General features: G+C 42.0%; 2 protein-coding genes across 6 annotated transcripts; both read left to right on the top strand.

Annotated features, from left to right (window-relative positions):
* Positions 1–2811: 2811 nt before the first annotated feature.
* Positions 2812–12114, top strand: LOC113021773 (butyrophilin-like protein 1). Its single transcript, XM_026166488.2, has 5 exons — positions 2812–4310; positions 7884–8222; positions 8311–8589; positions 9543–9674; positions 10822–12114. The coding sequence occupies exons 1-4, from the start codon at positions 4235–4237 to the stop codon at positions 9659–9661; spliced, it is 813 nt and encodes a 270-aa protein (XP_026022273.2). The 5' UTR covers positions 2812–4234; the 3' UTR covers positions 9662–9674; positions 10822–12114.
* A 3914-nt stretch (positions 12115–16028) lies between these two features.
* On the top strand, positions 16029–21516 carry LOC113021781 (putative butyrophilin subfamily 2 member A3). 5 transcript variants are annotated; one of them, XR_013909132.1, is made up of 5 exons: positions 16029–16551; positions 18084–18416; positions 18932–19210; positions 19285–19475; positions 19571–19683. XR_013909132.1 is itself a non-coding variant. In XM_026166497.2 (5 exons), exons 1-4 carry the CDS (start codon positions 16476–16478, stop codon positions 19461–19463), a joined length of 807 nt encoding a protein of 268 aa, XP_026022282.2. In that variant the 5' UTR covers positions 16029–16475; the 3' UTR covers positions 19464–19475; positions 19571–19683. The 5 variants fall into 5 exon arrangements, 3 of the variants coding, with proteins under 3 accessions (XP_026022282.2, XP_080157660.1, XP_080157661.1); XM_026166497.2 differs by having other exon boundaries at positions 19345–19475; XM_080301534.1 differs by lacking the exons at positions 19285–19475; positions 19571–19683 and adding an exon at positions 20535–21516.
* Positions 21517–24028: the final 2512 nt, after the last annotated feature.

Raw genomic sequence — 24028 nt, 5'->3', positions numbered from 1 at the left:
CACAGTCAGTCACGGTTGATGATCAGATTTTGTAATCAGAACAGTTTCTTCTTACTAAACGCAGAATCCAGCACATGTGATACATGAAACGTTTAATAACTTGTTGCTTGTCAGTAATGGAAGCTGTGATGATGAAGAGGGAAGAGGGATGCTGCCAGGTCCAGTTTCATTGAACAGCCAAGTTCAATAAAAGTACTAAAACACTGCCTTCATGTTACATTCGGTTGTAATCCCTCTGTAGATGCTGACAGTTACCTGCATCACTGCTCAGGCCTTTAAAGTCAGCTGTGATATTTAAATGAGTCAAATGTTTAACATAGTCGTAAATGAGAGTGTCGGCCTGATCCTCTGAGCTCATTAACAGCTGTTTACTCAGAGAGACGTGGTTCCTCACAGGACAGCCACCACAAACATGATTATAAAAAATATTATGCATCACTGAAGATTAAATATTACATATTATTGTCTGCTAACAGTGAGGATCTAGATGATAAATATAGGAAAAAATTCTGAGAAATAAGCTTCCTACAAAAGGTATCAGGGTGAGGGGTTCAGTCATTCTGGAGTTATCAGTCCTACAGATTGAAAGAAGTCAGTTGAGGTGACATCTGACGAAACCCCCCCCCCCCCCCCCCCTGCATGTTTTGTGGGTGAGGCTGGAGCCTCCGGGGCAGACGCAGTGTTGATTATGCCTCTTAGCTGGCGTGGGAAAGTCTCTGTGTCCTTCCAGAAGAGTCTGTGGGATATTTTGTGATGACATCCAGCAGAGATGGAGGCTGTTTATAATGGAGCGTGATGATATACAATAAATAAAAACACAGTATTTACCCACAGGAGCTGTGTGAATCCTGAGCGTGTTTTCAACATGCTAACTATGCTAAATCTTTGATCACTGTTGTGCATGTTTCTCATCTTTAATAATCAAACCTAGAAGTGAAAGGCCAGCCTCTGAAATATGAGAACTGTGTTTAAAACTGTCTGTAATTCTAAAACGGTTCAGACTTAAGCTGCTTAAGTAATGAGGCGGCTCAGCTGCTGCGTCAGCCTCTTATAACCGTCCACATTACAAAAACTTGCAGGGACGACTCTTTGGGCCACGAGTCGCTGCTCGTTTGAACACTTTTGTCAGACAAACAGCAGCAAAGTGAGAAACGGCAGCAGGCCACACAGCTCCACAGCTGTGGATGATTCAGGACACAAAGCACCTGTGGATCTTTTCTCGCCTGCTGAGGTCCTAATTAAACACAGCGTTCAGTGTTACATGTTTTCTGTGGGGTGAGCGGTGTGCACTGCAACAAAAAGAAAATGAGCTTTCTGAACACTAAAACACGACCACACGACCCTGCTGTGAGAGTCTAATCCTGCTGACTCCACTTCAGGCTGCAGCTGGTCTGACTCAGTGTTCCTGGTCCTGGTTTAAGTGACCGTTCAGGTCTCAACATCCGCAGAGCAGGTAAAGGCTGATGTTAGAGTCCAGCAGCAGGATGAGATCCTTCCTTGGAAGCAGCTGAGTGTGGAGAGGAGATTTATGTAAACCAGCTGAGGGTAAAACTGGAGCAAGGACGGGTCTGAACTTAAGTATAAGTATAAGTATATTATCTGAAACTGAAGGAGTGTTCAGTTTGAGGGTGACTTTGGGGTCCTTAGGGACTAGTAGAGCTCTATACAAATATAGGCCATTTACCATAAACTGCACATGCTTACAGCCACCACTGCCACTGTGCAGTCCTGGTAAATGTGATGCTGTTCTATGAAAGCGTTCGTACGCTTTGACTTCTCGTCCGACCGGCTCAACAGACGAAAGCATAAAAAGAGTCATTGTTTATGTTTCTGCTTCCAGCTGCCTGCCAGCTGTGGTTTTCATAACAGGAAATATCACAGTTATAAAAGGTTTAATGCACTGAGTGCTGTCACACTTTTAATGTGACACGCAGAAACTTGACATGTTAACCACGTACTGGATTTGACAATCTGACACTCACTGTTAACTCTTTCATTTTCAGATGAATTTACAGGGACAACAACCCGTGAACCTTTTTGCTGCCTCGATGGCTGTTATGGTTGAAGAGATGATCCTCTCACTAACAGCGAGGTTTGATTTTCCAGCAGTGGAAGTCAATACTGACACTAATGAACTCACTGAAAATCCTCATAAGATGCAAGAGAACAGGACGGGAATCTTTAAGGGTCTCATCGTCGCTTGACTAAAGATTTTCACACATTTTATAAAAAGCCAGAGATTTTTAACACCACATAACGACTACAACCCTGACTGCACAATGATGACCCTGAAATAATGAAGATGATGGTAATAATAATGAAATGGCTAACCCAGAGTCTGGACCTGAAATCAATCGTGAGTCTCGGGGAGATCATCGAGGACAAACCCCGGATACGAACAGGTCTGTAACATCAGGCGCTGGTGTACTGAAGACCTAAAATGCTGCCTGTGTGAGCGAACAGAGGTCACTAAATCTGACCGTGACCTCGAGCACTGTTTGGACCCCTCAGGTGATCAGTGTTTGACTAAACACACGGATCATAAGAGGAGTGATGCTTGTGAGCTGTGGACAGACAGATGATGAGCTTCTCCATGACATAAGCTCGGTGATCGCTCAGTCAGGTGAGCAGTTGTTCACAGATTTACAGATTTAATTATTCAGATCTACAGTTGGTGTGTAATCAGTCAGATTAAGTCCTCACGTGTAGCACTAACAGCAGGTGTGTTTCAGTCCTGCCACGGACGCGTGAATCAGTGCCGTCATCTGTGGAAGGTGTGCTGGTCGAACAGGAAAGGAAGAAGATGTTCGTGGAAGTTCATCCAGTCAGTGCCAAGAACTCTGCTCATCTGAAACACGTGTAACAGTGCAACACAACGTTTGGATCTGATCATGCCCAGAACTAACAGGTCAGCAGTTACACAAACTGCACCTGTAATGCTTCAACATTTACCGTGCTCACAGCATATCCATTCACTGTGGACCCCTCGCTGATTAGAGTGGGCTGTAACAGTGACCCCGGGTGCAAAAGGGTGCGTTCACTGGCCTTTTTTCTGGGTTTTCCTAATCAGCGAACACTGACGTCCATCCTTTATCCTGAGCTTATCTGGGTTATAACAGCTCTGTCTGTGTATGCTCAGGTCAGGTCACGAGTTTGAAATGAAGGGCACTGGACTCCTTTGGGTTCATCAAGCTGTTTCATTTTATCCCGAGTCCCAGGTTTTTAAGCCCTAGAGGAGATCTCCCCATGGAGGGGTTCCTGAGCGCATGAGACCCATGCTGGAGGCTAATGAATCTAACTGTGGGTAAAATAAAAATCAAGGTGGAATAAAGCCATTAGTCATTAAAGAGCTTCATGAGGAGCAAGAGAAAAGAAGTTGAGCTTCACAAACACAGTGTTTGCTTCACGTTTACTTTGTTGGTATCTGGTCCCCTGTTATGTTGTAAGTTATAAATATGATGACGCACACTCTTTACAGCAGCCAGGACTGGTTGGCAGCTCCATCACTGCTGTCTCTCCTGCTTCAACCACCAAACATCAGCAGATGTAGTTTGGATAGACAGTCGTTCAGGCTGTAGGCTGTTGTGTAGATAAACTGATCCTGCCTCTCTGTGTGTGTCTGTGTTTGCGCTCATTGTGATTTCTCTGCTTATGGCCGTGAGCCCACAGCTCCTGAAGCAGGACCGCGCACGCTTAAAGCCGCCACTCCCACTACGAACTTCTGGGAAATGTGGCGCAGCTGCTTTGTTTTATCAGTGAATGCAGGTCTTTGAAAGTTGAACCTGTTCATCAGAAAAAGGATACAATCGTGTTCCTGAGAGCTGCGATTTCACAGAAAAGTTGTGATGAAAGTTTTAATGTGCATGTGAATACTTGCTGAGTGAGTCTGCTGTTTCTACTTCCAGAGTTAGGTGTCTCTCACACACACACACACACACACTCGCACGCACACACACACACACACACACACACACACACACACACACACACACACACGCATGCGCGCGCACACACACACACACACACACACACACACTGACAGTGAAGACTTGTTGGTTCCTGCTGCAGTCTGTGTCCGACCATCTCGGTGTGCGAGCCTTCCCAGGTCTCAGGTTTTGGTCTCCGGTTTGCAGGAACTGCTCCGACTTTATTTGGTGCTTTAACTGCAGAGATTTCACCTCCTAACCAGCTGCTGTCGTTCGGATCACGGGGACGAACAGATTTATTCAGCATCATGTTTTTAGCGGAGCTTTTATCTTTGTGCGTCTTTCCTCTGATGATGTTTGCAGTAACAGCAGGACATCAAAACGGTAGGAAATCCTCAATAACTCTGATCATTTCTCACAGAGTCTCCCTGATTCTGTGCTCTGACCTCCTTTATAATTTATACCAGCTGTACATGTCTGCAATACCTTGAATCCAGACTATTGTTTCCCATACATGTAATTAAAATGTGATGGCGTGCTGTGAACTGCCTGCTCTCACAGCAGTTTGTGGATCCAGCTGCTCCAGATGTGAACTGACCAAGTGAAAAAACTCACCTACAGTCAAAGACACCGGACATAATCTATGAGCTCTCTTTTTGTTTTTGAGATTTAGTTTGTGTATAACGTCAGACGTTTGTTCTAACATTTGTTTTATGATGAAAGTTTTCTTTAAGGACTTGATTCTGTGATCGTTCCCAAAGATGTGACGGGATTATTTACATTCATTTCATGTTCTTCTGTTAAGATCGGTGGATTTAAACAAGTATAAGAAAAGAATTCAAACTTTAATCTGAAGTGACTCACTGGACACTTTATTAAGTGCATTGTTCAGCTCTCACTCAATTCTCAAATCACGTTAGCCTTTCTCATTGTTTCCACACACGTCACTGCACCTTGAGGCGGCTGTTGTTGTGATTTTATATAAATAAAATTGAATTGAATGAACTTCTCATTAGAAACAGATCCTGATCCATCACGTTCCTGAATACTTACCAGCATCACATTTGTGCTTCCAGTCAAATCACTTTAAACTTCTGTGTGACAGAGCGCAGCTGTCAGTGTTAGCGCTGAAACTGCCTCTCAGAGCAAAGCAACATAAACACGTTTATAATAATGTCACACTATTAAGCATCATTAAGGTCATTCATTGTTTATACAGCATACTCCTCTGTAGCATGTCATTATGAATACAGATTGTTTTCTGACTATGATCATTACCACAGATGAATAATCACATCTGTAATTAGAGGCGACATATTAAGGAGGAGGAGTGATTTATAGACGAATTGGCAGAGGTGGGACCAAGTCATTGTTTTGCAAGTCACAAGTCAAGTCTCAAGTAGGCTAATGTCAGGCAAGTCCGAGTAAAGTCTCAAGTCTGAAACTTTTTGAATTTCAAGTCCTTTCGAGTCTTTAAAAAACAAAAACAACAAAAAAAAAGTTGCAGTTATATGTAAATGTAAATATTAGACCATGTGATTTTTAAATCTGTTTTTCTCAACACATGACGAAATACTGAACTTAGAAAATATACACAAATTGTGAAATTGCACCTCTATAAAATGCAGCTCAATTAAACCTAGCTCCTAGAATAAGTTTCACTGACAGTTCTGAGATAAGCTGCATGTTATTCTTGGATGCGCTTGTAGGACCGGCTTTAAAAAAGCATGACAAAAAAATTATACACATTAAAACCAGACAGTACCATCAACGTAGCCTGGACAACATTTGCTAGTTAGATGAAGTCATGATCTCATCGTAGCAAAAGAGAAGCTACCGTTCTTTATGCAACTTCAGCTGTCGGACAAAGTTGAAGTTGTTCCATCTCTGTCTGTGATTCTCTGCTTGCATGTTTTGCATATTGCATTTCGTTTTTTTGTTGACTACTTCATAGTTTATGTACCTGAAAAAAATAACTCCTTGCAGCATTTTTGAGCATTTTTTTTTTCTTAAAAAAAATCTGGTTAATTTGATTGGCTGTGCTACAGCTCACCCACACATACGTACGGAGTGTGGTTGGAATAAATGAATGAATGAATTGAATTGATGGTGCACATTTTCTATATACTATGTGTGTTAAATTTTAGAGATGGGGGTGAAATATCAAGTCTTTTCAAGTAAACAGGTTCAAGTCCAATTCAAGTCCCAGGTCACTGGTGTAAAAGTCCAAGTCACAGTCTTAGAACATTTTTTCAAGTCAAGTCTAAAGTCATAAAATTAATGACTCGAGTCTGACTCGAGTCCAAGTCATGTGACTCGAGGCCACACCTCTGTGAATTGGTGAATGATGAATTAAGCACTTTCTAATAGCTTACTAATAACTTAATGATACTTAATGATGCTTAATAGAGAGACATTATTAAAGTGCTGCTGACACGTTCTCAGAAGAGGTGCAGCTGCAAAAATAGAAACACAGACTCTCAGTCTTGTGTCACAGGTGCCTGACATGGCACTGCAATTACACACGAGCATATGCTATATGCTATATATATATGTTCACCTACCACTTTATTAGGTACACCTGGCATGTGTTGGGTAGCACCCATTTTTGCTTTTCAGAGTTTGATTCATTCTTTGTGTCACAGATTCAGAACAAACTGCTCATTGGTTTCCGGTTTAGAAATGAAGAAATGTTTATAGTTTAACTGCATACAACATCTTTGTATTAATATAAAATAGAAAACATTTTCTTAAATGAAAAAATATATAAATGATCTCAGTTACAGTCAAAGGTCAAAGTCAAATAAAATAATATATCTTCAATCTGAACTAAGGCATAAAAATGTAGCTTGACTCTTCTTAGAAAGCTTGCTGACATTAATTGGAGTCAAGTACTATTAATTTATAATAATATTTCAGTATCCAATTTAACAACCCTCAGCTCAGTGTCTCAGAGTCATCTGTCTACATTTTTACTGGCTTTTAAAACCAAACTTTTATTTTATATTTTCAAATATTCACGCAGTTTGATCAATAAAATATTTTAACTAATTTCACTTTTAATCTAAAAAATGGTATGAAAGACAAATATAGTCTAGTACACCTCATGCCCCCCTTTAGACTCGCCCCTGTTCTCCATGTAAAACAGGACGGCTGCTGTCGGCGAGCTGCATCATTTAAGCGTCTCAAAGACTGAGGGAACAGGTCATCTGCATGTGTGTAAAACAAACATCGGAGGATGGAGCAGCTACAAAGTTTGCTTTTCTGCATGTTAGAGTTTGATGATCAGGAGCTTTGATGAAGGACTTTAAAGGTTTTAATGTTGGTCACAGAACAGATTTGTATCTTTAAATCAGCCTGAGCTCTTCGTCTCAGTCTTCACTGTGTGTAAATTCCACGTTAAACTATCGCAGCCTCATCATCACTGCTACTGCTTATCAGTGTTTCTGTTTATAAGTGGAGGCTGTTTGGGTTTGATGTTGTCAGACCTTTTTCTGACAAGCTGCCCAAAAATATGTTTGCAGGTGTGTTTTTTAGTCACAAATACGGGTTAAACACTTGCTACAGATCCGAGCAATAAACAAAGCATCGAAAGAATTCATGTTGACAATTTTTTTATTGAATTTACAGTTTTTCTTGATTGACTTGCCTGCTGCATGACAGAAAAGTCCAAATTTTCCAAACAGTTAAGACACAGGCACAAACTCATCATCAAAGTGACACATTTGGTTTGCAAAAGATGGTTTTGACTGAAAAAACAAACTGTTGTGATGAGCTGTGAGACTCAGACGAGTGGATCAACACACTAGCAGATGTCTTCAGCAGTGAAGCCTGTGCAGGAACAATATGAGTGTGTGTGATGTGCTGGAGGAATGTGATGTTTTAATACTTATCTCTGAATGATCTGCATTTGTTCTGTGTTTAAACATAATGATTTAAATATGTTTCAGTCTTCAGGGCGAGGAACCGTCATGGTGGCTGTATCTGAAGGAAACTACATCATCTTGCCGTGCTCGCTCAGCTCTCAGGAGAGCCTCGTACGAACGCGCTTTCACTGGAAGAAAGACGATGAGCGGGAGGTGTTTGTGTACGACGCCGGCCTCCATCATAATAACAGACGTTCAGGTCAAGATGAGCACTTCAGAGGACGCGTGTCACACTTTTCAGACCAGCTGAAGTTTGGTAACGCCTCCATCATCATCAGAAACACCAAGGTGGCCGACAGTGGAGGCTACACCTGTGATTTTCCATTTCATCAGCCGGACAGAGAAACATTTAACGTCACCCTGGTTGTTGGTGAGTCTTTCATTTCTGCAATCATCCTAAGAAGTTATTCCAACCTGAAACAGTATGGAGTGTCCACTTTCTCCTGCTGTGTTCACAGGTGCAGCTCCGAAGCCGTTTGTTGGGATCCTGAACATCAGCGAGGTCGGGGTGCAGCTGAAGTGTGAGGTCAGAGGTGCTTCTCCAAAGCTGAGAGTAGAGTGGAGGGACAGCGATGGGAACATCCTTCCTGCTGAGGAGCCACAGGTGTCACACAGAGACGGCCGCTATGACATCACCCTCCTCACCACGGTGACCAGGACAAACACAAACCACTTCCACTGTGTAGCCACGCAGGAGGAGCTCAGCCACCGAGCTGCTGACAAGATCTTTGTTCCAGGTTTGATTCCCGCTCGTCATGTTTCAGTCTGTGATGCTGATGTTTGTATGTTTTAAACAATGCTGTGAAAAAGTATTTATCTTCCTTCCTGATTTCATTGTTTTTTGCATATTTGTCACATTTAGATGTTTCAGATCATCAAACAAATATAAATAACAAAGTAATACAAAAGGTAGTTTTTAGATTATTTATCCAAACACAGACACACACTGTGATTAGGCAAATCTTTTGGAAAGCTGAGTTTAATTTTCCTATTTTAAGCATTAATGCTGCCAGAGCTGAAAACCAGAAATGAATAAAAAAAGACAAAAAACTTTTCTGAAAAAGTGAATTAGACCAAAATCTGACAAAGCAGCGCATCATGAAAGAGAAGCTGAGACAAGTCAGTGACATCTATCGGTGATGTTTGGGTACAAACTCGTGTTTAAGGCTTTATGGTTCACACAGAGAGTCATTATCTACAAACAGACAGGAGTTGGAAAAGTGGTGAAGCAGGAGTCGCTGACCTTCCAAAGTTACTCTGAGAGCACATCGGTGGCTCATCCAGGAGGTCAGTAAAGAACCCAGAACAACAGGCAGCACTTGTGTCAGTTTAGGAGAACAGACCAGAAAATCCTCCACACTGGTGTGACGCACTGTTCATCAGTTATGACAGACGCCTGAGCGCTGCAGAGGGAAATACAAGCACCTGTTAGGTTTGGGGGAAACTCCTTTTTCACACAGGTTAAAGGTCAGGGTGGGACGTTTTTGTTCCTTTAATAAATAAAAACATCACTTAAAAAATCTTATTTTCTGTTTACTCGGCTTATAAAATAAAACATCAGGAAGGAAAAAAAACGTTTTCACAGACGTGTTTGTATTTTTTCATTGATCACAGACGCTGATCTTATTTCTGTGGGTTGAAACTAAACCTGACCTTTAGTGTAACAGCTGGATTGTGTCGTGTGTTTCAGCCCAGCTGTTTGAGTCCTGCCGTGGAGACACCGTGCTCATAGTTTCATTTGTTTCTGGGATTCTTTCTGCGCTCGTCGTTTTGTCTCTCTGTGTGTGTTTCATCTACACTACAGCGTAACTCGCCTTTAAAGGTACGTTTGAACATATTCACACCTGTGGACCTCGTCAAGAATGATGCAGTAACAAATAATAGAGACATGAATGAATAAATGACCAGAGAAAGAAAAGCTGACCTCAAGCTGTCAAACAAAAGTCACACTGAGTTTGTTTATTTTGTTTTTTAATGTCCAAAAAGTATCAGATGAGGGAACGGTGAGGGAACGGTTAGGGAACAGTTAGGGAATGGTTAGGGAACGGTGAGGGAACAGTGAGGGAACGGTTAGCGAACAGTGAGGGAACGGTGAGGGAACAGTGAGGGAACAGTGAGGGAACAGTGAGGGAACGGTTAGGGAACAGTGAGGGAACGGTGAGGGAACGGTTAGGGAACAGTGAGGGAACAGTGAGGGAACGGTTAGCAAACAGTGAGGGAACGGTGAGGGAACAGTGAGGGAACGGTTAGCAAACAGTGAGGGAACGGTGAGGGAACAGTGAGGGAACGGTTAGCAAACAGTGAGGGAACAGTGAGGGAACGGTTAGCAAACAGTGAGGGAACGGCGAGGGAACGGTTAGGGAACAGTGAGGGAACGGTGAGGGAACGGTTAGGGAACAGTGAGGGAACAGTGAGGGAATGGTTAGCGAACAGTGAGGGAACGGTGAGGGAACAGTGAGGGAACGGTTAGGGAACAGTGAGGGAACAGTGAGGGAACGGTTAGCAAACAGTGAGGGAACGGTGAGGGAATGGTTAGAGAATGGTTAGGGAACGGTGAGGGAACAGTGAGGGAACAGTGAGGGAACAGTGAGGGAACGGTTAGGGAACAGTGAGGGAACGGTGAGGGAACGGTTAGGGAACAGTGAGGGAATGGTTAGCAAACAGTGAGGGAACGGTGAGGGAACAGTGAGGGAACGGTTAGGGAATGGTTAGGGAATGGTTAGGGAACGGTGAGGGAACGGTTAGGGAACAGTGAGGGAACGGTGAGGGAATGGTGTGCAGAGTTCCTGTTTGAAGTACAGATGTATTCATGATAACATGTTTTTATTCTGACCAACAGAATTTATTGTGTTTTGTTGTTTTAACATAATAAAAATTCTCATCTTCACAGGACCAACATTCTTCATGTGTATGTGTGTGATTTTAAAAGCAGACTTTATGTAATAAGTACTTTTATTTCCTTTTTGCAGCTTCTCAGTGAAACCAGAGACACGATGTTTCTGTGAGGCTGATTTACAGCAGACTCCAGGCTCCAGAACAAAGTTACTGAGGAAAACAGATTCATACCTCAGTGAACTGAAATCCTACGTTTCCTTTGTCTTTATGTTGATCCAGCTTATTACAGGGAAGGAAATACTCTTGCTTTAATTTATGCCATCTTTTTTAATTGCATTGAGAAGCAGTGCTTTCTATGATGATCATGAAATGTGAAAACAGACACTGCATTTGACATGTTGTTATCAGGAAGTGAACTGTGAAGCAGGCGAAAGTGCAGCTGGTTTTAATTCTGTTCGGTCCTGTTACAGGACGTCTGTGAATGTTTTTAGTGTTTGTGCTCCCAGAACTACTGCTCTCATTATTATTATTATTGTATGTTTCATGTCTGCAGACAGACGGTCTCGGTCATTAGTCACACAGAAGATCGTTTCACAGGTCGTCCCATCTCAAATCAAAGAAACAAACAAACAAACAATTTGAAAACATGAACGTTGTGCTGTTTATAGACGTGTCTGGGTCTATGTTGAATTGCCTTTTTAAAATTCTGTCACTATAAAAACTGTTCAAGATCCTTTAAATTTAATATCTGATGCAACGACTGGAGCCCCACTCCTAAAGATCCATATTCACAGAGCCATGTTTACAAATGTGCACATATACAGTAACTAACTGTGGCTGTGTGCAAAATGTACCTCTGCTGTGTAATGTACAACCTTCTTTTCAAAACACGTTTTAGAGGCTTCCTCCTCATCATCATCATTGCCCCTCCCACCTCCCATCCTCTGCCCAGTGTTTTTCTGATGAAGGCAACGAGCAGAAACATGTCGATTGAGTAATTCAGTCGTTCTTGTTCCCACGATGCTGCTCGAGCTTCACCTTCTTTAGGCTATAGCTCTTCTCCATGCACCTTGAGTACAAGTGAAGTTGTGCCAGAGATCTTTGTGTTGCCACGGATGTCGTCCTGATCACATCAGCTCCAGTTTTATGTTTTTACAGAGAAACAGACGCTCAGAGCTCCACATGCAAGCTTGATGTGGTCCAAGGATGAGCGACGTCCCTGTTTTTTACTGTTATTTAGTCTGTGCTGATACTTTCGCTTCCACTCTGTGGAGGCTTGATGCTCAGGACTTTTAAACATTAGTTTTCTCCTTTTTGTTGGTGAAATGAATGAATGAACTTTCTTGTGGGACAACTAGTGCCTTCATGCTCATGAAAAAACATGAAACATTGTCTCAACTTAAAAATAAAACCTTTTCCAAACTCTGTCTTTTCGTTTTTACAGTTAGTTTTCATTCTTGATGTTTCTGTTAGAACAAAGAGCTGTGTCAGCTTTTTTAGCGTCTGTTCTTAAATGCTGAAGATTATTCCATCTTTCATCCTGCAGTCAGCTGTAAAACATCTCAACTCTACATCACAGGCTGACTAAATGTTGCTTTGTTCGCTTTATTTAGAGTTTGATTTTACTCAGACTTCTGCACATCACTCAATGAATTTATGAATATTACAGTTTTTGCTCGTTGCTTGAACACTATAAACCCATGCTTATACTAAAGTAACACAACTTGAAGCTTTTGTTACCATACCTCAAACACATGTACCCATACCTTAAACAAAAGTGCTGCTTTGCACTCTGGTTGCAATTATGCAACACACTTACTCCTTTATGCAACACACATGGTCCTGCATACTACACTCTATTTCATACATAAGACACTTCGTTCAAAAATGAAATTTCAGGGTGCCATTTGGAAAACACATGTATCCAAAATACAAAACACATCGGGTAATTGCAACCACTCAAATATACACCTGAAGGCACTTACTTGCAAAACTGAACACCAATTAGCCAACCACAAAAAGCCCTCAGTTTAGCCAATTCAAGAACTTTGCAAGCATGGATGGAGGGAGAGCAAGAGGAAGAGGAGGAGGAGGTCAAAGAGGCCATGCACGGACCCATATTTCTGATGATATAAGAGCAACTTTGGTGGACCATGTCATCAACCACGGCCTGACTATGAGGGAAGCTGGGCAGAGAGTCCACCCACATCTAAGCCGCTTCACAGTGGCATCTGTAATACGAACATTCAGACTAGAAAACAGGTCTGTCTTCATCTCACTGCCTTCTACTCTACTCAGATGGTTTTCATAGTACTGTTCTACAGTTACCATATCAAGTGTGCAGGGTATTGCAGGGTGCTAATGCTCCTTTTGCAGCCAAAGTGGTAGTTTCTGTGAAACATACCATGATTACTTATATTGAAGTACAGTGTTGTACAGTGGATGATACAGTATATACAGTAAAGTACTGTAAGAAAAATAAGCAAACCGATGACAATATGTGGTTGTATTTCTCTAGAATGACTCGAAGACCTTCTGGGGGAGGACGCCAACGCCTGTTCACACAACGGCAGGAACTTGCCGTTGTGGACCTAGTGAGGGCAGACAATGCTATCCGTCTCCACCAGCTACGAAAGCAAATACTTGCAGACAGGCAAGTGTTCAACAACATAAACCATGTGAGCATCACCACCATCAGACGCATCTTGGGAAAACACAGCATCACCATGAAGCAACTCTACAGAGTACCATTTGAGAGGAACAGTGACAGGGTCAAAGGACTTCGAGCTGAATATGTACCATATCAGTACCACATGAATACATTCTGAGAGCTACACAGGTACCCGTGTGATGGGGTGAGGGTTCTGTATGTGTAGCACTGTAGTACAGTAATATGTTCTCTCTTTTTTTTTTTTTTTTTTTTTTTTTTACAGAGAATCTTGGCCATGGATGGAGCTGCACAGCCTCATGAATTCATTTTCATTGATGAAGCTGGATTCGACCTGTGCAAAACAAGACGACGGGGTCGTAATGTAATTGGCCAAAGGGCAATTGTGCACGTTCCAGGGCAGCGCGGGGGAAATATCACATTGTGTGCCGCCATAAGCCTTCGACGGCTTCTGCATCATCATGCAAAACTAGGTCCATACAATAGCCAACATATACTCACATTTCTAGATCTCCATGATATAGTTGTACAGAACAGACCAGATCAGCCCAGGTTTGTGGTGATATGGGATAATGTCAGTTTCCATCGGGCTGCTCTGGTCCAGGCCTGGTTCTCCAACCACAGTCAACTTGAAGTGGTATGCTTGCCCCCTTACTCACCATTTTTAAACCCTATAGAGGAATTTTTTTCGGCTTGGAGATGGCGTGTATATGACCGCCAACTACATGCCTGCATGCCTCTTCTGCAGGCAATGGAACAGGCCTGCGGCGACATTCAGGTGACAGCAATCCATGGATGGTTTTGACATGGAAGAGGATATTTTCCCCGGTGCCTAGCGGGAGAAGACATTGCTTGCGATGTTGATGAGGTCCTGTGGCCAGACCCCAACAGACGGCGGGATCCATGAGCCCACGTATGCACAATTGTCATGATTTTTTGTTTACAGTATAGTGTTTTTTCTATTACTGTATTATGGGTTGTTTTTTTTTTTTTGTTTTTTTTGCTTTATCTGAATTCATGGTACTGCAATGTACAATATTGAGTAGGCCTATTTGCTTTTTTGGTTGTTTGCAAATGTGTCTCCTGAAAATATGCCTTCTGAATGAACAATGGAAATCAAAGACTGCAGTGCTTTATATAAAGTAGACTAGTGTGTTCCTCCTGCTCTGTAGGTGTTTGCATATGATGCAAGTATGTGTCATTTTGTCAACAGAGTTACATTTTGACAAAGGAATGTTAGGTTTTGACAGCAGAGTTTAGGTTTTGAGAGTAGAGTTTCAATTTGGTGCAGATGTGAATGGTATATTTCCCAGTGTTGTGTCATGTTTACTTGTGTAGGGTTTTGGCACAATGAGCAAAGTTTTGCAAAATGTGTTCAGGCAATGGGCAAAAACTGTAAATGCAGTGCTTTTCTGGCGCCCTCTAGTGTCCAAAACTCCAGCATGCAGCAAACAACAATGAGCTAATGAATTAAATGCAGCCTTTACTGGTCCATTAGAAAGACTTGAAGTCTCCTTCTCTCTGTGAGTTGTGCTGGCCTGTGTCCTGCGGTCCTCCTTGCAGGCTGTCCTGTCCCTTCACCTGGCTCTCTGGTTTGGGGTGGGTGCCTCTTTCTTCCAGGATTGTTGGGGGTCCGGGAGTCTGGGGCTCGGGTATCCTCCGCCTTTGGGGGTGGGCCTTGGCACCTGGGTTGTGCTGGCTGGTGCCCTACCTGGCCTTCGGGTCTGTTCACTGTCCCTTGGTGTCTGCGGTGTTCGAGGCCCTTCTCTCTGGGTGCCCTTACTACGTCTGTGGGGTGGGGATGTGCTTGTTGGCTTATACTTGATCTCTGTGGTGACTTTAGACACTGGTGCAGACTTTCATTGTTTCTCAGAAAAAACAGAGACATCTGGTCTTCTTGGCTTTGTGGTCTTTGCTATTGGTCACGACCAATCTGGGGCTTCTGGGCTTTATGGTGTTTGTGTTCCAGTGATTTGGGCGAGCTTGATCGGGGTGGAGTTGTTCATGCAGGACAAGTTACCACACTACCAGGTGTTACACCAGTGTACTGTATAAAGAGCTAAGAGAAAAAAAATGGAGAGGTGGCGAATGATGCTTTAAAATAACATTGATTGTCAGACGCCCCAACCTATTACTGTCATGTGAGCCGAGCGCTGCTCACTCTTAAATTCTTTTCTGCATCCCCCCCCCCACACACACACACACACACACAAAAGAATAAAGTACTATAAATGAAATGTGTATTTTTATTCTTTCCACCTTCTTACATTTTTTTTTTGCCTTAGTGTGGGAGACACGTGGAGCTTGAGTTCTTCATTACCTCAAAATCCTCCTTGATTTTATTCAGCTGAGTTTAAATAATGACTTTGATAATGACAGCGTCGGGCTGCTGTCTGAATGTAACAGTAACAGAATCACGTTTCAGCAGCTTTCATTCGGCCGTCCACATGTTGGTCAGATATTTAAGATATTTGTGGTTTTTGTTTGTGGTTTTGGAAGGATGAGGACTGGAGGTGGACTCTGATCAGAACCTGTACAGGTATAAATCTTCTCTGGACTCATGCCTTCTGTGTTTATTGGGCGGCGCCCTGCATTAATTCTTGCAACGGGCCTGCGCATGTTTAAACGTGACATGCCCACAGTGAACTAGGAAATGTGATGCTGTTTTGTTTCAGTGAACTGCACTTCTCTGGAAACAGGCGGTTTTTGCATGTTCCTCTGTCATCCAACCAGCTCGACCGACGGACAGGATGTAACAGCTCTAACGTGATGCATGCATGAAAAATGTGAAGTAATGAAAGGTTGACTCCACGGGTGACGATGGTCTGCACTGCATAGATTCTTCTCTCCAGTCTGTTAAGGCAGAGTTTCTCTCTCTCACACACACACACACACACACACACACACACACACACACACACACACACACACACACACACCAGGGAAGACCTGCTCACATTCCTGCTCCAGCCTGAGTCACACTGGACTCAACGACTCGTGAACTCCTGGGATCTTTTTGGATTTCATTTTTTGGGGATTTGCAGGAAGTGCTCACTCACTTTTAGAGATTTAAGCTGCTGCTGTTTGGATCGCAGGGAGGAACAGACTTTATTCAGCAACATGTTTTTATCGGAGCTTTTATCTCTGAGCCTCTTCCCTCTGACGGTGTCTGCGGTAACAGCAGGACATGAAAACGGTAAGAAATCATCAGTAGCTGTGATCACAGCGTCTCCCTGAGAGTTTGCTCCGACCTCCTTTTAAGTGAACAAACTCAGAGCTTCACAGCAACGGTTCAAACTCACCTGCAGTCAAAGACACAAGCCTTCCTGCCTTTTTGTTACGGTGTAAATATTAATTAAAACATTATATTTATAGTCACATATAATAAATGCTCACTTCAGAGAGAAGGGAAGAATGAGTCTTAGTCTAAGTTTGTCTGTTTTATATTCCACTTTTAAAATTCAATTTTATTTAATTCAATAAAAGGTCAGATGAACAGGATCAAATTTTGGGATTTACTTACCTGAATAATTACATTAAAACATCCAGTGAGCTGCAGTTGTCTGGGTGCCTTCATGATGTCAGAGAAGAATGGCGAGGAAGGCAACTCTAATAACCTCTCGTTACAACTAAAGTGGGCAGAAGAGCATCTCTGAACACACTTTGGACCTTGTAGATGGTCTGCAGCAGCAGAGGAGCACACTGGGGCTCGCTGTCAGCAAAGAACAGGAAACTGAGGCTAAACTGAGCAAACAGCAGAATAGAAAAACGTTGCCTGGTGTGATGAGACTTTATTTCTGCTGCCATGTTTAGATGGCAGGTCAGAATATGGCGTAAATAAAAGAAAGCATGGCTCCATCCTTCCTGGTATCGTTCCAGCTGCTGGTGGTGTGGGTCTCTGTACCAGCGTCATTACAACTCCACGCTGCCTACCTGAGTTTTGTTGCTGACCGTGTTTATCGATGAATGACTACAGTGCACCATCTCCTGATGGCTGCTTGAACAGGACAGCACTTAAGGCTTAAAGAAGCTTAAACCATCTCCAACTGGTTTCTCGAACATGACGATAAGATCAGTGTACTCGAATGACCTCCACAGTCACCAGATCTCAGTCCAGCAGAGCACCTTTGGGCTGTGATATAATAGGAGATTCACATCATGTAAGAAAAGCTGACAAAGCTGCAGCAGCTGTGTGATGCTAACACGTCAACATGGACCAGAACCTCTGAGAAGTTAGCTTGTTGACTCTGCACCATTAACAGCTCTGAAGGTAAAGACGGTCCAACTGAATAAGAGCAAGGTTTCCCTGATAAAGCTGCTGTAGGAGGCATGCATGCTTTGTGGATTGCTAATGTTTGGTTTCTATGTTTGGTTGTGGGGTGTGTGCTCCACAGGTAAAGGTGATCACACTCGCCTGTTCACTTCACCTGGGGTTGGACGAACATGAAGTGAGCACAGGAGGAGTCTGTGTGCTTGATGGTTTTCCTGTCCTGGTGTTTGGCATGTTTGAAATAAACAGGAGTGCATCCAGTTTATTTTTCATCTCATGCTAACTTCCTTAAATGATTTGGTCATGTGACTCAAATGCTGAATAAAACTGTTTTCTAACTCGGTTATAAATTGTTGTTGCAGTTGAGATGACGTGTTTACGAGCTACTTATTTTAGATTTAGCTCTGAATTATTCATGTTTTGTTCTCATGAGGTTTAAACTGTGATTCATTCTTTAGGAACCGTCGTGGTGGTGGCATCTGAAGGAAGTTACATCATCTTGCCGTGCTCGCTCAGCTCCCAGGAGAGCCTCGAACGAACGCGCTTTGATTGGAGGAAAAGCGACGACAGGGAGGTGTTTGTGTACGACGCTGGACTTCATTACAACAACGGCCTGCGAGGTCAAGACGAGCACTTCAGAGGACGCGTGTCACACTTTTCAGACCAGCTGAAGTTTGGTAACGCCTCCATCATCATCAGAAACACCAAGGTGGCCGACAGTGGAGGCTACACCTGTGATTTTCCATTTCATCAGCCGGACAGAGAAACATTTAACGTCACCCTGGTTGTTGGTGAGTCTTTCATTTCTGAAAACAAACCAAAGACCAAGTGTAACAAGCGAAGCACACGTGAACTTTTATAACAGACAAGAGGTGAAATATTCCTTCTTTACCACAATACTGATATAAAAACTTTATACTGATTTGATATCAGTAATATTTGGTGTTTTCTGCTGTTAATGACAAAAGTGTATCGATCATGCTCCACACTCTTAGTGCTGTTAGTGTTGGCTCAAACAACCCTTTGTGGGGAAAGTGACCGCAGATATTTATCTCCTGATGCCTCTGCTTGTTCTCGGGATAAGAACAGGGTGTGTTCAGACAGGCTGGCTGGTAGGAAAACAAATCAGCAGAAACAAATCTTATTCTACATTCCTCAGATTCAACAGTCCTGTGTCCTGTAACCCACTTCAGACGTGTCATGAAGCAGGAACAACAACAACGCAGAACTTTTCCCTGTTTCACTGAAGACAGTTTTAAGCTGATTTGCTTGTTGTGACTCGTGTTTCCTGCTGCTGTGTTCACAGGTGCAGCTCCGAAGCCGTTTGTTGGGATCCTGAACATCAGCGAGGTCGGGGTGCAGCTGAAGTGTGAGGTCAGAGGTGCTTCTCCAAAGCCTAAAGTAGAGTGGAGGGACAGCGATGGGAACATCCTTCCTGCTGAGGAGCCACAGGTGTCACGCACAGGAGAGCGCTATGACATCACCCTCCTCACCACGGTGACCAGGACAAACAGCAGCCTCTTCCTCTGTGTAGCCACACAGGAGGAGCTCAGCCACCGAGCTGCTGACGAGATCTTTGTTCCAGGTTTGATTCCCGCTCATCATGTTTCAGTCTGTGAATGATGCTGTTTTCATGAATGTGCTTTTCGTTGATCACAGACTAAATTGTGGATGTCATGGAGACTCGTGTTGACAGCAGGCTGGTGTCGTGTGTTTCAGACCAGCTGTTTGAGTCGTGCGGTGGAGACATCGTGCTCATAGTTTCATTTGTTTGTGGAATTCTCTCTGCGGTCGTGCTGATAGCTGTGTACGTGTGTTTCCTCTACTTTACTGTCTAATCGTCCATGAAGGTGCGTTTGAAAGATGGATTATATCAACATGTCTGTAATCTGCAGACATGACTGTACCGCGGATATTAATTTTTGTTTTATTATCTTATTCACAGCTTCTTTTTTGTTGGGTCTTTTATTCTGTGTGTGTGTGTGTGTGTGTGTGTGTGTGTGTGTGTGTGTGTGTGTGTGTGTGTGTGTGTGTGTGTGTGTGTGTGTGTGTGTGTGTGAGTGAGTGATGTTGCCTTAAATATAATTTATTTGTCATGAGGAACTTTCACTGAGCATATTCACATCAGTTTGTTCTGTTGTGTGTTTGATTGTTCTGGAAGGTAAAGCAGGAACTTGATGTGTTCAGGTTCAGGTTGATTGTCTGCAGTTTCACACGTTGATGTTTTGTACGTTTTTAATCGTGAACCCAGGAAAAATAGGAGTTGCTACAGAAACAAAGAAAAGTTATGTGAATGATTAAATGACCAAAGAAAGAAAAATATTTATGTTAAGCTCGAGCTCTTTTTGCAAAATCACATTTTTGGTTTATTTGTTGTTGTTTTAATGACCAAAATGAAAAGTATCAGATTCGGGAAGTTTGCATCGTGCCGTGATGTGTTTAAAGCAGGGATGATGGGGACAGGAGGTTAACTGGTGTGAGTGTGAGTGGTTGTCTGTGTCTGTGTTGGCCCTGTGACAGACTGCTGATCTGTTCTGGGTTAACCCCGCCTCTCGGCCTATGGATGCTGGGATAGACTCCACCCCCTGCGTCTCTGAGGAGGATGAGCAGAGGAGGAGGGATAGTTGTTTCTCCTGCTAACAGGTGATGTGTGACTTGTTGAGTTTCTTTATTGAAACTTGGAGTCATGAACATATTATAGATGCAGAATAATAAGCTTCACAGCTGCTTCTGCTCACTGAGTTCATTGTTAACATTAAAATCTTTAGAGTTAAAGAGTTTCACTCACAGTCCAGTGGCTTTAAATGAGATGCTGATAACTCATCTTTTTGGGAGCTCCATTCATCACATGTATGTGTTGATGTAAAAGTTGCTTTTGTGTAATATTTACTTTGATCTCTTGTTTGCAGATTCTTGGAGAAACCAGAGTGATGATCCTTCTAAGGATCCTTGTAACGGTGACACCGAGCTGCCACATCAGACACTCAGAAGAAACTTACTGATTCTAAGTTCAGGACAACAGATTCATGCGTCAGTGAAATGAAATCTTTACTTTTACTCTTGTCTCATATTGAGTCAGCGTGAAGTAAATGCTGCTGTTTTATATTTATTTTAAAATGATGGCTCATGATGAAATGAATGTTTTTTATTGTCAAATGAAGCAGTGACTTCCATGATGATCATGACACATGAAACATGATCATGGCTGTTGTTACTGGGAAATGAACACTAAGCTGCAGTAACGTCCAGCTTTGCTCTGCACTTTAATGTTTGTGCTCTCACACTGTCATTACCTTATGAATGCTACGTCTTATATCTGCAGTCAGATAATGTTAACCATCACAGCAGACTCTCGTGCTGTTTCATTTAATTAAGACAAATATGGCCATCATCTTTTATTCATTCTCTTATTTCTCTATGTGCAGATTTGAAATTTTGTATAAAATCTTTCCTTCTAATTTAAAGATTATTTGCTGCTGTTCAGAAACCTGAAGTAGAGTAGCAGGCCAGTGATGGAAGCATCCTTCCTAATGAGGAAGTTGTACTTTTACTGAGCAAGTCTTGACTTATATGTGTATGTCTATCACTTGTATTCTTCTTTCTAAAGTCTTTAAAAGAAGACATTTTCTGTCCTTACACCTGACCGTTTACTTAAGCCACGTATGACTGACCCGTGAATCTTTCAAGCCTAAATTGTAACCGTGTGTGTGTATATGGGTACGTTTATCTCTGAGGTATAACACTTCTTTTTTAACTCCCAAAAGTCAAAAAATGTAACTACAAACAGTTCAGACAAAGGCATTTCTGTGTTTTTCACTGACTGATCAAAGAAAAACTAATGATGATCAAAAATGTAAAAATAAATAAATAAAATCTGAAGGTTTAAATAAATTGTTCTCTTTGTGTGTCTGCAGCTCAGACGCAGTCTCATACATTCAGCCCAAACTCCAGACTCAGATGATTTCCCTCGTTTTGTTTTCACTGATTCGTTTACAGTGCAGGGACTAACGTGTTGTTAAGTAAAGCGTTACAGTAACTACATTATTATTGTGGTAACGAGCACGGTAACTAGTTATTATGCCAAAATCAGGAACCCGTCAATCGTTACTGGGATTTAGAGTCGTTATAGGGCTTTGGAGTTGACGTAACGCCGCAATGCATTGTGGGAGCGCAGCACCATATTGGCAGGCCACGACTCAAAGATTCCCTCAAGATTCAAGACTCAAAACTCTTTATTTGTTGCATGCATAGTCATACAAGTACAACACGCAGTGAAATGTATCCTGACCTGCTCCTCGACTGTGCAAAAGAGGGAGAGAAGAACATTATGTGCATTAAGAATATATACATGGGGGACATTATGTGCAGTAGTAGATTTGTATGCAGCAAGTACGTTAATTATGTGCAGTAAATGAATTAAATAAACATCAACACGTTTCAGAAACTGGAGCAACTCAAATTAATCCAGATATAATTAAGAATCAGACAAAAATCCTCTTGTTAAATGTCAGAGGTCCAAAACACATAATTAGTGTCTTCTCAGGTCCCTCAAGACTATCCAGAACAGAAGAGCAGGAAGTATGTGTGTACTACAGCTGTTTTTATAATCATACATCCAGTCAGTCGTTTCTGGACTTCACATATTTCAGTTCATGGTGTGATTGAGTTGTTATTTCTTTGTCAGGTTAATTGTAATGATTCTGGTTATAATTGTTCGTGCATGTTAAGATTATATGTCTCAGTACTTTGATACTATGTTGCTAAGATATTTAATATAAGATATTTAGCACTAAGTTAATAGCAGCGGCCATAATCCCCACAATAATAACATCCAGCTGTATTAGTTAAAGGACTGTTCGACTGTTTAGTTTAACTGCTGCTAGTTTTACCGTATTTGTGCCTTAATATGAGCAACTTGTAAGACACGTGTTAAAAAGCTTATCTATGGTCTACAGGGACCCCTTGTGGACATTGTGAGATATTGTTGTGTGGAGAAGATGGAGTTACTGTATTGTGATCATAGTTATCTGTGACACGTAAACGACAAGTTCAGTTATGGCTGCACCGCCTGGCAAGCACTTTGATGCAAACAACTCTTCTGTGGGAATTTATTAAAGACCAATAACCCAACTCCTGCACTGCTGCAGTCTTTCCCCAACCAGACCCTGGATCAACAGTCAGGTACGACACATGCTGCGTACTCGGTCTCTTGCATTTACATTTTTCCTTCAATTTTGCGTTTACGTGTGGACGGGATTTTTTTTTTTAAACAAAAATGGAAAATCTGTTTTCAAAAATACCCGTGTACGTGTGGACGTAGCCTAAGATGACTTTAGGAATTCTGTGTCGTCTCTTGTTGTTATCTGTAAATAATAATAAAAAAGGCACCTTCACATACTGTGTATATTTAGAATCCAGACTCTTCAATTTGTTTGCTAGAACATGCATCACATCCAGCTAAAACAAACTGTGACATACTTTGGCTGTAAAGATTTTGTGTTCGCACATGATGACGACAAGCTCGTCTATTCGAGGCTGCAACACTGCAAGGCTGCCATCAGTTTATTAATAAGAATACAGTATGAGTATAATACAGAAAACTGATCACTCACATTTAGCATTCAGTCTTTAAAGCAGAATTTCCAGAGATAGATTTTCCCTTCAAGGGGGACAGGAATTTTCACAGAAATTGAAAAAGTGTATTAAACGGGGCAGGACCCAAAACAGAGCCTTGAGGTACACCGTGTTTAAGAGGGGCTATTTTGGAGTTATGGGGGCCCATATTGATGTGAAAAGACCTTCCTGACAAATAGGACTGAAACCACTGAAGGGCAGATCCTTTTAGGCCAGCATGAAATTCTAGCCGTGATAACAGGACGTCGTGGTCCACCTTGTCAAAAGCTGCTGACAGGTCCAACAATAGAGGCAAGGTTACCAAAAAAGTAGTCCCAGAACTCTTGGACCTAACTGTATGCTGTAGTTGTTTCACATGGTTTTTCCATATGAGACGACTACTTTCCACTTCTTTATTAAACAAGATTTAAAAAAAAAAAAGACATTTAAAATCTTTATTTTTTTATTAGAAATTAATTTACGAATGTAAAATGATTTCTATATTTATGGACAGTGATAATAAAGCTTCCCGGTGCTGAGCCAGAAAAAGATGCCAGAGTTTAAAGTTAAAAGTGTTTATTTAGAATACTTTAAAAAGTGTGATGCAAATTTTATAAAATCTGTGTCAAAATGCTTAATAAAATCATAAAATACACAAATATCCATCATTTTGAAAGCAGCTTGATTCTTAAATACATCAATACCAGTTTTAACAGCACAAACGTCATCACTGTGAAAGGCACAGCTGCTGATGACTCTGAGTAAAAACAGATTTCAACCTGAGAAATGT

This window comes from Astatotilapia calliptera, chromosome 5, assembly GCF_964374335.1.
Source record: "Astatotilapia calliptera chromosome 5, fAstCal68.1, whole genome shotgun sequence".
In the NCBI taxonomy this organism is placed as follows: domain Eukaryota; kingdom Metazoa; phylum Chordata; class Actinopteri; order Cichliformes; family Cichlidae; genus Astatotilapia; species Astatotilapia calliptera.
This window is presented reverse-complemented; position numbering and strand designations above follow the sequence as displayed.